We start from the raw sequence: 12797 nt of genomic DNA on the forward strand, positions 1-12797 counted from the left end.
AATATTATTTTGGCACCATAACATACTCATATTACACACTTTCAAATGAGATATGAATCGCGAATGAGAAACGTTGGGAAGGGAGCAAAGCAAGGAACGTATCAGGACCCCCTCGTAAATAAAAACTACAAAGAATTAAGCTTGAATGGAATGAACGCGAAGATATAATAATGGCATGGAATAAACATGAAACTAAAATCCAGTAATAATGTGAGAATGGAAAAGCAAAGTAAAAGAACAGCCACGAAGCAGTAAGCATTTATGCACTTATAAAGTAAATCTCATTACTCAGTATACACCTGAACTACAATTATGGTTTCTGTTTTTCAGGTGTGAGGGAGCAGATGAACGCACTCACTTCCTACGTAGATGGTTCGCAAATTTACGGTTCCACGAGGGACAAAGGAAGGCAGTTGAGGCAGTTGCGAGGTGGTAAGTAAGCCATCTAACTACAGAAAAAAAAAATAAGTATATAAAATAAATAAAATGTTAACGAACGTTTTAGAATATTAATATTGCACGGTTGAATAAAATTAATGTAAATTTGATGATCCAGTTTTTAAAAAATACATTTATTTATAGCCATTATAAGATAAAATATTGAAAGTTAAATGTGAGAGTTTATCTTACTGTATGTCGCATGTATTTCCCCGAGGCCTATATTTATAACATGATGTAGGAACGTGTGTCTGCATTTAATACGCGAAAATAACGGCGGTATCTTGTTTTTGTAAATTAACAGGCTGAATGTTAAATTTTAACGGTAGAATATTATTTTCTAACACCCTTTGTACATATTTGTACGTCTTCGTCTGTGAAAATGACAGAAATAAACCATATTTTCATCGTGACAACAGTATTACATTAAATAACATGTAGACTATAGCAATACATTAACTCACTGAATGGTCTTTCCTTAGGATTGCTGAAGACTAGCAACCAGTTCCCCAACTTACTTCCCTCAGAGCAGCAAGTAAGTGGCCAGCGGGGCGATTTTTCTGCTGGAGATGCAAGAGTAACCGAAACTCCAGGACTTACTGCTATGCACACAGGTAAGTATTCCCACTAAAGTAATACTCCTATTCAGTCTTGGGCAAACAAAAAGAATGCAATGTAGTTAGACGTTCATTAAATTTTCAGCGCTGTAAAAAATTGAATCGAGAAATGACTGTCTAAAATGGTCCATTTCCTCTGCCATTCAACTACCGTAACAGAAAGAAAAAATCACAGCATGCTTTTTTCTCTGGGAAAAGTGGTTCCGGTACTCTTCAAGTTCTTATTGTGTTCAATATAAAAAGTACTCAAAATATTGTGGTATGTTCGTAAATGATCGTGTATCCATCTAGTTACACGCATTTCTTTTGGCCGTTAGTTTTATTCTTTGATGGTAGAATATTCTAATTTTACGGCAACTTATAGCAGTGTAGATTCATCAATGCCTGATTGATATTTCATTTACCTGGAATATTCTCTCTCACACACGAACACACACCATTTATGCTAATGTTGAAGGAACAAACAAACCTTCATGTTCTGAAATGAAGCTTTTTCTGTGTTTTAGTTTGGATGCGAGAGCACAACAGAATAGCCAGGATCATAAGCAATCTGAGGCCAGGGTTGACAGACGAACAAATATATCAACGGGCAAGGTAAACATTCTGACTCCATAATAACAGCAAAAGTTGTCAAGTATTACAAAATTTTCAGATTTAATTTATCTGTGCCGACTATTATACATATGATTAGCGTTAAAACTAAAGCTGCTTTCCAAGTTATTTAATGACCCCTTAAAACATTTATAATATATATATTTACTTTTCTCGTTCAATCAATTAGGCTACTATTTGCTTAGTGCTCAACAATTCACACGTGTCTACTGTAGTACTGTAGAAAACACAAGACATGTTTTTCACACTTCAAAGTTTCACTCTCGCAAAGTGAAAAGCTGGCTTTAGACGAAAGTATTCCCTTTAACATTTTTGCTAGCATAAAAATCTTATAGCAGATAGTACTTTAAACGCAAGCATTTCGTGTAACTTTTCGGCTAGCTTTTGCGATTACAATGTATAACATATACAGCACGAAAGGTTACACCATCTATGCTGAGTGCACGGTGTTTACATTTGAAACAACTAAAATATTCTTCCATGCGTGTACAGTAAACGTTGTAAAGTATGTATTTAAACAGCGCCATTGTTTTGTATCTAATAACGTTTTATATGAAACGTTATTCCTCTTGGTTGAAGAGTTATAGGCTTTTAAAAATGTGAAGTGATACATCGGCCGCCATTATACCTGCACTCGTGACCTAGAGTTCGCTTCTGATTGGTTATGCTACGAAAAATGCTACGGAAATAGGACGGGTTCTATCCTTGAGAAATGCCATGAAATATGCCATGTCATCTGAAATGCCATAACATTTCTCACTTTACACGGTAGCCATTTGGTCATGGCACAAATGTTAAGGAAAATGCTCTCGTCTAAAGCGGGCCCAAGGACTGTAGATTTTCCTTTTGCCCTTGCACTTCAGCTGTGGATGTTGTTTCTTCACTTCTTGATTTTTGTAAAAATTTCAATTTCCAGGCGAGTCGTCGCAGCAGAACTCGAGAACATAGTGTACGATGAGTTCCTTCCTATCGTCCTCGGAGCACAGGTCATGAACCAGTATCGCCTGGCTCTTGGTACTTCGTATAGCAGCTACGATTCCAGCATCGACGCCACCATCTTGAATTCCTTCGCCACTGCTGCTTTCAGGTAAGTTTTGTTGGGAGAATTTACTACATGTAATTGAGATATGTTCCAATTTGTTTCTCCTGCGTCGATAATAGAGTCTTGCGTGGAACCAGTTTCGCTCGCCCGTACCCGTTCGTGTCTCTTCTTGTGTGTATGCATGAATGTAGCAGTTACTAGTAACAGTTTTGTCGACTAACGGTAAATGTAACTCCGTTACTTATTTCAAGCAATTAGTAACTGAACTGAAAATTACTTTTACATTTATCTTTTAGACAGTTTCTTGCTACATTGGGTGTCCGGATGGCAGATGAATGAATGGAAAATGAATGTCAGCCTTGCATTTCACATACATGTAAATTCATATCAGTCACACTGATTTGCGTTAAAAAGGACTGATATTTACAAGTTCGACTGGCATGAACGTACGTCCGGAAGGGGGGCAAGAAGGGGCCACGGCCCCCCTGGAAAATGAGTCAACCAAATATTATATATTTCTCACATATAATTTCATTTAGCCACAAGAATATGTGTTAATTGTTGCATGAACATGATCAATTCAAATTGAAGCAATGTTTTTTGAGGAGACAACACTATTATGGGGGGAAATGTGCCTTGTTTGCCCCCCTGCAAAAAAAAAAAAATCTTGCTTGCCCCTCCCTGGAAAAAATCCTACTGACGCCCATGAAGGTTGGTACAGATCATTGGAGAAACACAATAACTTCAAACCAAAGAAGTGTTTTCGGGGGAAATATCTTGCTTGTCTACCACGTAAAAAAGAACAACTTATTTTCCCTCGCCTGAAAGAAATCATGCAACATATGTTCGCTATAGTCAAAGACCTCAAGGCACCATACCGGAGAGGTGGGCCTTTTAACATGGGTCAACTTCAAGCCAACAATTTCGAAGCCGGGGGTGGTATCATGGCGGCTAGCACGCCTCATATTTCCATATCTAACAACTATTTTAAAGATTGTGAGTCATTGCGCCACACAAGATTGCAATTTTCAAGTTTACTCAGAAGGATATAGCTTTATACAGATCCCTCTCCACAAGTAAGTACAAATAATTTATTCATAAAAGTGAAAACAATGAGAAGCATATTTCACCAATTCCTTTACCGACGAACTGTACTTTCTGATTCTGATTGAAATTGTGCAAATGAATGTTCATGCTATTACACAAATGTAATACGTATAATAACGATTGCCATGAGGACAAATAATATTCAAACTGAATCGAGAGAAAAGTTTTAGTATCCAGTACAAAATAAAGAATATCTGGTAACAGAAATTCCAAGTAAATAAACAACGTATATTATGGTATGAGGTCTGTGGCTATAGGCTATTGGACTGATTATTTAGTAAGCAAAAGAAGTAAATTGTGTTTCCCTTGGATTCACGAGCCCTTCCATGCATTATATTTAAATGTGCAACCTTCATTTTGACACTTTCCTTACAATTTTCTCCTCCCTTTCATGATTAGTTTTGTTAATTGCCTCATTTTCACGCTTGTTGAGCACGAGTTGTTCTCATTAAAGTATTGTTCAAGTGCGAAGGTTAAGTACGAAACATAATTGTAATTTGTACATACTTAACACAGACAACAGTCAACAGAGCACATATGGAAAATTATTATGGTTTCAGGACGGCTTTCTTGATATATTTGTTCACGTCTTAACGTCTGTAAACAAAAGACAACTGCCGAATTAATTATCACGCTAATTAAAGGCAACGATCAGTTGAGTGTGGAATATGTGCATGAGCTGCACATGTGTCATTTCTGGGTTTCTTCCATTGAGCATGCAAATAAAAGTTAAGACTAGCATTTTTTTTTAATTACGGTAACAATTAACCACCTTTTATTATTATAGGCTACAGAAATGCGCTTCAATGATTTTTGATAACCATCCGAAACGTAATTACGTAACTGCTTAGTATTATTGGAAGAAAGTAACAATCCAAACGCATTAGTGAATGAAAAATTAATATGCCAAATTAGAAAAGAAAGAAAAAGTACTTGCAAAGGAATTGTAATAAAAACGAACATTTCTTGCCTTGTAATTTTCTTTTTCATTTTTGTCTCGTTGACTTTTTTCTTTCTATCAAGTGTTGCACTAATCTGCATCTGCAAACATTTAAGTATCAAGGGGAGATTAAAAATCTTCCTCCGGGAGTTCTCCTAGAAATTTCACAGTCGAAATTTGGCAAATTTGTGGAGCACATTGGTGTCGCCGTTGGAGGGGGTGCACTCGTACGCCACGAAATACTGAGCCCAACTCCTTGCACTTTTCTTTCCTTGAGAACATTCATGTATGATGACACATTCACTGAACAAGTCGACAAGCAAAAATTGACAATTTTGAAAGTACATTATTAGGCTTGGAAAAAGAATATTGTATGAAAATGCGATTAAATACTATATTTTAGAAAAATAAATAATACAGATTGCATTTGACACTGGAAATAATATTATAATAGGTAAATGTTTTTGGGCTGAGCCGATACATCAGTGAACAGATATTGATACATTGTCGAAATCATTACCGATTCTCACGGATAACGATATCTTAGAATTGTAACAACTTAATAACATATTAACATATGAATGTAGAGTATTCCTAATTAAAAGAGGAACATAAATTAAGAGTATTTGAAAATAAAACCCTTAGAAAAATATTTGGACCGAAAAGAGATGAGGAGAGAGGTGAGTGGAGAAGGTTACATAATTTAAAACAGCATAATTTGTATTCATGTCCAGAAATTATTAGAATAATTAAATCAAAAAGACTTAGGTGGGCAGGCCATGTGGCACGAATGGGAGAGGATAGAAGAGTTTACAGGATTCTTGTTGGGAAACCTGATGGTAAGAGACATGTAGAAAGACCAAGGCAAAGATGGAGAGATAACTTTGTGATGTGCCTAAAGGATGGAAAATATTGGATTGATCTTGCCCAGGGTAGGGACAGATGGAAGGCTTGTGTTGCTGCAGCCATGAACCTTCGGGTTTAAGAAGGCTTGAGAGTTAGTTGGTTATGTGGAGTATTCCATTGGAATTATAATGCGAGGCCAGTTTATATATTTTTAAAGAATCAGAAAACCAGAAATTCTGCATCAAATTCACGTGGACCCAACTTGCATCCTAGAACCGCACCTGTGCTCAGTCTGTCCGCAACAGATGCCAATAAATCCTGATAGCATTGTAATTATTCAGGTAATTTATCCTTTGAATGCTATTGTTTTCCTCTTCCAGATTTGGCCACACTCTGATCAATGGTTTAGTCCAGCTTTTCACCCGAGGGCGTCAGGTTGGTTCTTACAGGATTAGGGACACGTTCTTCAACGCCAGAATTATCCAGAACGGCGGACTGGACGCCATGCTGGAAGGCTTGGCCATCCAGAACGTGCAAACGTACGACAACTTCGTCACGGATGACGTCGGCAACTTCCTCTTCAGGAACAACAGCGATGACTTTGGCAGCGATCTCGTAGCCAGAAATATCCAGGTAATAAGCCATATAAAAATATACTATTTCCATTTTTCTTTTCTTTTTGCATAGTCGATACGTGCTGATATTAAGGATAGCAGCAAGACGAGACGAGGCTTGGCAGTGTGTCGACTTCGAATGCCTGTTTCGTTTAGGAATGGCCAAATTCGGATAAAATTTTATAAAATTTTCCCGTTTATCCTTTTTTCGGGCTATCCACACATTCTTTTATTTGTTATTTTCGTAATTTTACTACTAGGGACGTTCAATATATAAGTTTCCCTGTGCTATAAAATATTGTATAAAGCAATGCCATTAAAAAGAAGCACATGGTTGACAAGCGCCATCCTTCGTCTACAAGGAACAACAATCGATTCGTTATCAGACGTGAAGGCGCATGCGCTCAAGGGCGAAAAGTAAATGCTTGTTCGGAAAACGCGGGCTCGCGTCATAAGGAGTTCAGAAGCATGGATGCTAAGGGCGTTGTTCTTATGGACTTTTTGGAGCGAGGAAGAACAATTAATGCTGACCGTTATTGTCAAACATTGGATAAACTGAAAAACGCAATTCGACATAAGCGACCAGGTCTGCTGGTGTCAATTCTTCTTGACGATAACGCTCGCCCCCCACTCAGCAGTGCAAACACAACACAAAATTGAAGAATTGGGGTGGGAACGGCTGCCCCACCCTCCATACAGCCCCGATTTAGCGCCGAGTGATTTCCATCTTTTTCCGGTGTTAAAGTCTGAATTGCAAGGTTACCGTTTCGAAACAGATGAAGAAGTGAAGCGGAATGTGAGAATAGTGCTCAATAGCCAGAGCCCTGATATTCTTGCAAAGGATATGGACAAATTGGTGCAACGGTGGGACAAATGCCTGAATCTCTAAGGGGATTATGTGGAGAAATGAGGAAGGATCCTCCTACACATGTATGTATAGTTTTCTAATGTATCTTAAAAATAAAAATTTTTACAGCATACGGAAACTTATATATTGAACGACCCACGTATATGGATTTTCTACAAATTTCATGAAATCTGTTCTATCTGGATATCCGAATTTTCTGGATATCAGATAATTGAAATCCGGATATTCGTTATCCGGATTTTGTGGCCATGTCTACACTCAGAGAACTAAATGCATCATATCGATTGATGCACCGGAATGCATCGATTGATGCACTAAAGTGTGTTTTACGGTTTCTTCAAAGAATCAGATTCACATTTGATACATTTGGGTGCATTTGTGTATGTCGTGGAAGAAACACCAAAGTGCAGCATTTGATTCAAGTGAGCATTTATTTTATGTCGAGATGCACCTCAATGCATCAATAGATGCGTTTTGATGCACCTTCCTGCATCTTTTTTGATGATACAGGAAAGTGCATCAAGGAACATGAACTGATGCATTGAAGTACATCTCGACTGAAACAAAACCTAACTTGAATCAAATGATGCACTTTGGTGTTTCTTTCACGACATAAAAAATGCAACCAAATGCAGCAAATGTGAATCTGATTCTTTGAAGAAGCCATAAAATACAGTTTAGTGCATCAATCGATGCATTCCGGTGCATCAATCGATATGATGCATTTAGTTTTCTGTGTGTAGTTTCGTTGTTCATCTGACTCAGAATGTGGAACCAATGAAATCTGGTGGGGCGAATGAGGTCTTAACTAAAAATGGCAAAAAAGACCAATGTTTGCTGCTTTTATTCAGTTCATTTCCCTTGACATCCATCTTTCGCCTTGTTTTAGCATCTAAATTTCTAAGCCATTGTCTCTCTCTCTCTCTCTCTCTCTCTCTCTCTCTCTCTCTCTCTCTCTCCCTCTCTCTCTTTCCTTCTTTCTTTCTTTGTCTCTCTCTCTCTATTTCCCTCTCACAGTGTCTTCCACCTTTCTCTTTCTTTCTACCGCCTGCCCTCCTCTCTCCCCCAATCTCTCTTTCTCCTTGTCATTTCCCCTCTGCTCTTTTCTGTTCAAGTCAGACCCGTATCCAGGATTTTTTTTGAGGGAAGGGCCAGACCCAAAAATGTGTTTTATATATATAAATATATACAGCGTGTAACAAAAGTCCGGGAACACTTTAAAAAATATATTGTAGCCAAACGAGTCAAAGAGTAAAATTGTAAGTTTTATTCTCATTGCAGGTGTTACGTGTAGTTCCATATATCGTCGCTAGGTGGTGTCATAATCAAGATGGCACTTTCTGGAGCCGAGAAGGCTTCCTGCGTGCTAGAATTTGACAAAACAAAGAGTGCAACGGATGATTTTTTTTATGAGGTTATGTAAAGGACCATGTATATGTCCCTCCTCTTCCACGTGATGTTGTGGAACTCAAAAGGAGAATTGAACAAGTAACAGCCACAGTCTCGGAAGACATGTTGGGCCGTGTGTGGCAAGAGTTTGATTATCGCGTCGATATTTGTCGGGTCACACATGGTTCCCACATAGAGTGTTTGTAAAGTGAGTGTTGTTGAAAAAAACTTACAACTTTACTCTTTGAAATGATGTACTTTGTTAATTTGTAATGCTACTCGTTTGGCTACAATAATTTTTCTAAAGTGTTCCCGGACTTTTGTTACACGCTGTATGTATGATGCATATATATATATGAGAGAGATTACAAGATAGTTCAAATAGTTCTGTGTTCCCCAAATTAACAATGTTTTCAATTTTTCTTTAATTGTCTTATACCAGCGCCATTGAAATGTAATGATAATTCTATGTTTAGAAAATAATATATTTTTAAATTAAATGTTGCGTATTAGCAATTATTATTACAATAAGCAACATGTATGAATGTGAGTTAACAAAAAAAATAATAGAGACATTTTCGCATCACGTTCGCATCAGTTCGAAACAAGTCCGAACAGGTCTGTGAATCGGACGTCTCGTAGCCTTGCATCTAGTATGATTATAAAACTAAAACTACCCAATAGTGCAGACTTCTACACAACAAACACATTAATTTATGCAAGAATAAAATTGAAATTTTTACAAATTTGAAAAAATCGTCGATGTTATTTTCGTAGCTTTTGATAGGTTCATATTTAAATATTTCATGGTTCAAGGGGGAGGCAATGGCCCCCATGGCCCCTCCCCTGGGTACGGGCCTGGTTCTCGTGCTTCATTCCTCTTTCCTTCTGTAAACAAGCCCACAGTTGGGCTTGTGTTGCCACTCATGAAAACAATGCAGTCGAACGAAAAATTAAATATTCGCCCACTTCGAACGAGTTTATCACTTAAAACGCATACAGATCGTAGTAATCACATTTCCCGCAATTGGTAAACTAACCCCGAAATGGATTAAGTAACTTGCGTTTGTAATTTTGCTTTATTTACGTATCTTAGCCGTGCTCTTCCTTCAGCTATCGCGACGAAGAAAATTAATTAAGAATTGATGTAATAAACAAGGGACCCAAACACAAATATTCGCTGCCTCGATTGATGAGCGCGTTACAGACTGGTATAGCAATACTTTCTAGAGGTACTTTTAGCACGTCCATTCCTTTCACAAACTTTCATCAGCTCTGTATCCTTTATATCTACAGGGCGGCCCAAATAAAACTATAACAACCCATACTGGCCTTCAGAATAAGGGCGCTAATTTCAACACCTGCTGTAGGCAATGTCTTGGACACTATTCGAGTTCCATCCCGTCTAGGCATGGATGGGTATTCTCTGTAACTGCCTCTTCATCAATTCCATCATATCATCAGTCATACTCATCTTCGCGATTAGCCAAAAGTGACAGAAAAGGCGAAGTAAAATATACGAAATCACTCTTGGACACAATTGCAGTGAATAAAATTGTGCTTACTTGGTGTTTTCAATTGGTATAGATTTGTTTGAGCCACTATGGTAAATTTTATTTGGGCCACCCATATTCATCATAGTGACTAATAGTAACGCAATCTTTCCAGAGGGGTCGCGACCACGGAATCCCAGGATACAATGCTTTCCGTCGCCAGTGTGGGCTCTCTTCAATCCCCAGTATGTCATCTAAGCCTCCTGAAATATCGTCTACATTGTGGTCCAGACTTCAGCAAGCTTACAGGTAATACAAGGTGACTGAAATTTTCGAAGTTGACTACCCTAGCATTTCCAGTTGACTAACTGTCCAGAGCGAGCACAAATAATAGAACCTTCGGCCAAAAGACTTCGCGCATCTTCCCCTCCATCCTTTTAACTCGAGCCATAAGAAAGGCTGTTCCACTCTACCCCTCCCCTCCACGATGCACGCGGTTCTGCGCAGGTCCTTTTACCTGGGGTCCCACTATACACAGATAGATTCAAAACTATCCTGCTATAGTCTCTGTCTGCTGTAAGAATGAAGTTAATGTAAACAAATACACGTGACATTGGTTATTCCAATGGCAGTTGCGCAGAAATGTTGCGGATAAGAATATAGTGCATATGACAAAGCCACACAACTTCTAATTGAAGTTGTGGAACCTTATGGTAAGAGCTGTACAGCAATTACCAATATATTTATGGAGAAGATAAGACTCGAACTATCAAATAGAACAGGCACTATTTCTCAGAAGCCACGTGATTTTATTTACATTATCTTTCTTCTTAAAGTAGACATAGATTAGTCGTTAGTAGCATGAAAACCATGTTTTGCACTAAAATTGGATTGCGTTGATTTGGTGTTTTAAGTACACTTCATGCACAGTAAGGCTAATCGGGACTGGACCTACAGTTTAAAGTGGGATCCGAACCACTATGTGCCTCCACCGGGTATCGAACCCGGGACCCTTTGATTACAAATGCGAGGACGCTAACACTGCGCCATCGGGGAGGCTTTGCACGTAAAAGCCTTCTTTCCTTTGAGGTACTCGTATGTACATTTAAAAATCATCATTACCGCCTTACCGGGGAATGTGAACGTATAGGTCAGAGCTTACAATTTTCACAGTACCATGATTTATGTACGTATGAATATTTGGTATTTCTTCCATTTTTGGCCAATCGCGACGATGATGAATGGCGATTAGACAAATTTAATGATTTGGGACACCCATACCATGGCCAGACTCGAACTCGAAATCTGAAATAGAGTTATTGTGAATCAACCCCTCAGTGGACTCACAGCCACCGAAGCGGCGAAACGTATGGTGATTGATACGTACGATTCATTATCTAACTTACATAGTTAAGATCGCCAAAATTCGTATAAAAACAACTGCTCTGGCAAGGAAATTATACTCCATAAGGCCTTAAAAAGATCGCTTCGCGGCCTTGCAGCAGACGACAATATGGGGGTGTGTCTGTGAGAACCAATCAGGTCCGCGAATGAGCGAGCCCGGTTGCCACAGCTACCTCGTTGCACCCTTCTGGAAGGGGAGTGACCTCTGCCTCTTGCTACCTCGGCCTGAATGTTTGGCTGAGGAGCAGACGACACGAAAGTATCGGCAACAGTGTGCGAACGACGTCTGCTGTTAGCCCGCGAAGCGCTCTTTCTAAGGCCTCCTGCAGTATAATATCAAATAGATAAGGAATTGAATATTTATTGAATAACAAAGAAAGGAGTTAGATTCAATTGACGAAAATTAAAGTTCCTGATTAATATTTTATGCATATTATCATAAATAATAGTGTGCATAATTCTTTGAAACTGTCCTTTAAAGAGGTATGATCCAAATTTCTCGCCTTCCAATAAGTTCGACTGTAATAAATAACCATCGATTATGTTACAAATGCTAAAAAGAAGTATATTTTAATTGCTTAATTATGGTACTTGGTACGTCTCTCGGGGGATTCCGGACCTCCTGGACACCCCCTAAATACGTCCTTGATTGTGACTAATGTAGTTACTTTGTGATTTGTTTCTTCCAGTTCTCCAGAGGATATCGACTTGTTTGTGGCTGGTCTGTGCGAGACGCCAGTGACTGGAGGTCTAGTCGGACCTATATTCAATTGCATCATACGAGAGCAGTTTTTCCGCCTTAAATTTGGTGATAGATTTTTCTTCACTCATGGCAACACTGCGGGAAGGTTTACGCCTCAACAGTTCGTAGCACTGAGGAACCGTGGACTGAGCGATGTTATTTGCGACAACACTAATATTCCACAGCTGCAGTATAACGTTTTCGTTGCTTCATCATTGTCGTAAGTAATTTCAGTCAATTTTCAGTCATTTAACCACAGTAAAAAATGACCACGACTGCTAAAGTATTAACGGCTATTACCTTAGTTAACCATATTTGATGTATTTTTAATGAATGTTTTTAAAAATATATTTATGGTGCACATAACTGCTTTTTAAAATTCATTGCCTAACTTTATGCACAATGAATTATTCAAAATAAAATTTGAATTTTTCTTGTCTCCATGCTGTACTATATGTCTACACAGGGGTGCCCATGGGGGAAATTGTGGCGCAAGTTGCGCCATCGAGATTTTTGGGGGGGGATTTTTTCCCTTCAAATAATATAAAATTCAACATTTATATCTCTTTCCAAAATATATGTAAAAATTTTACACCTTAAATGCACTATATTTAATCCATCAGATAAAGAAATAAGGGGGAGAAATATCCAACTCTAACATATCAGGCCTTAATTGACACGTGGG

At 38.4% G+C, this 12797-nt stretch overlaps 1 protein-coding gene across 1 annotated transcript in view; it reads left to right on the forward strand.

Moving 5' to 3' along the window:
* The window catches only part of LOC145992754 (immunomodulatory peroxidase-like), a 52631-nt gene that overhangs the window by 34963 nt on the left and 4871 nt on the right, over window positions 1-12797 (forward strand). The window contains exons 7-13 of the mRNA XM_083129141.1: window positions 331-432; window positions 921-1052; window positions 1562-1649; window positions 2584-2754; window positions 5983-6235; window positions 10142-10275; window positions 12060-12332. Of these exons, the coding sequence (XP_082985267.1) occupies window positions 331-432; window positions 921-1052; window positions 1562-1649; window positions 2584-2754; window positions 5983-6235; window positions 10142-10275; window positions 12060-12332 (1153 nt within the window). The remainder of the gene's footprint in view (window positions 1-330; window positions 433-920; window positions 1053-1561; window positions 1650-2583; window positions 2755-5982; window positions 6236-10141; window positions 10276-12059; window positions 12333-12797) is intronic.

Source organism: Lepisma saccharinum, chromosome 9, assembly GCF_977018435.1.
Source record: "Lepisma saccharinum chromosome 9, izLepSacc3.1, whole genome shotgun sequence".
Classification (NCBI taxonomy): Eukaryota; Metazoa; Arthropoda; class Insecta; order Zygentoma; family Lepismatidae; genus Lepisma; species Lepisma saccharinum.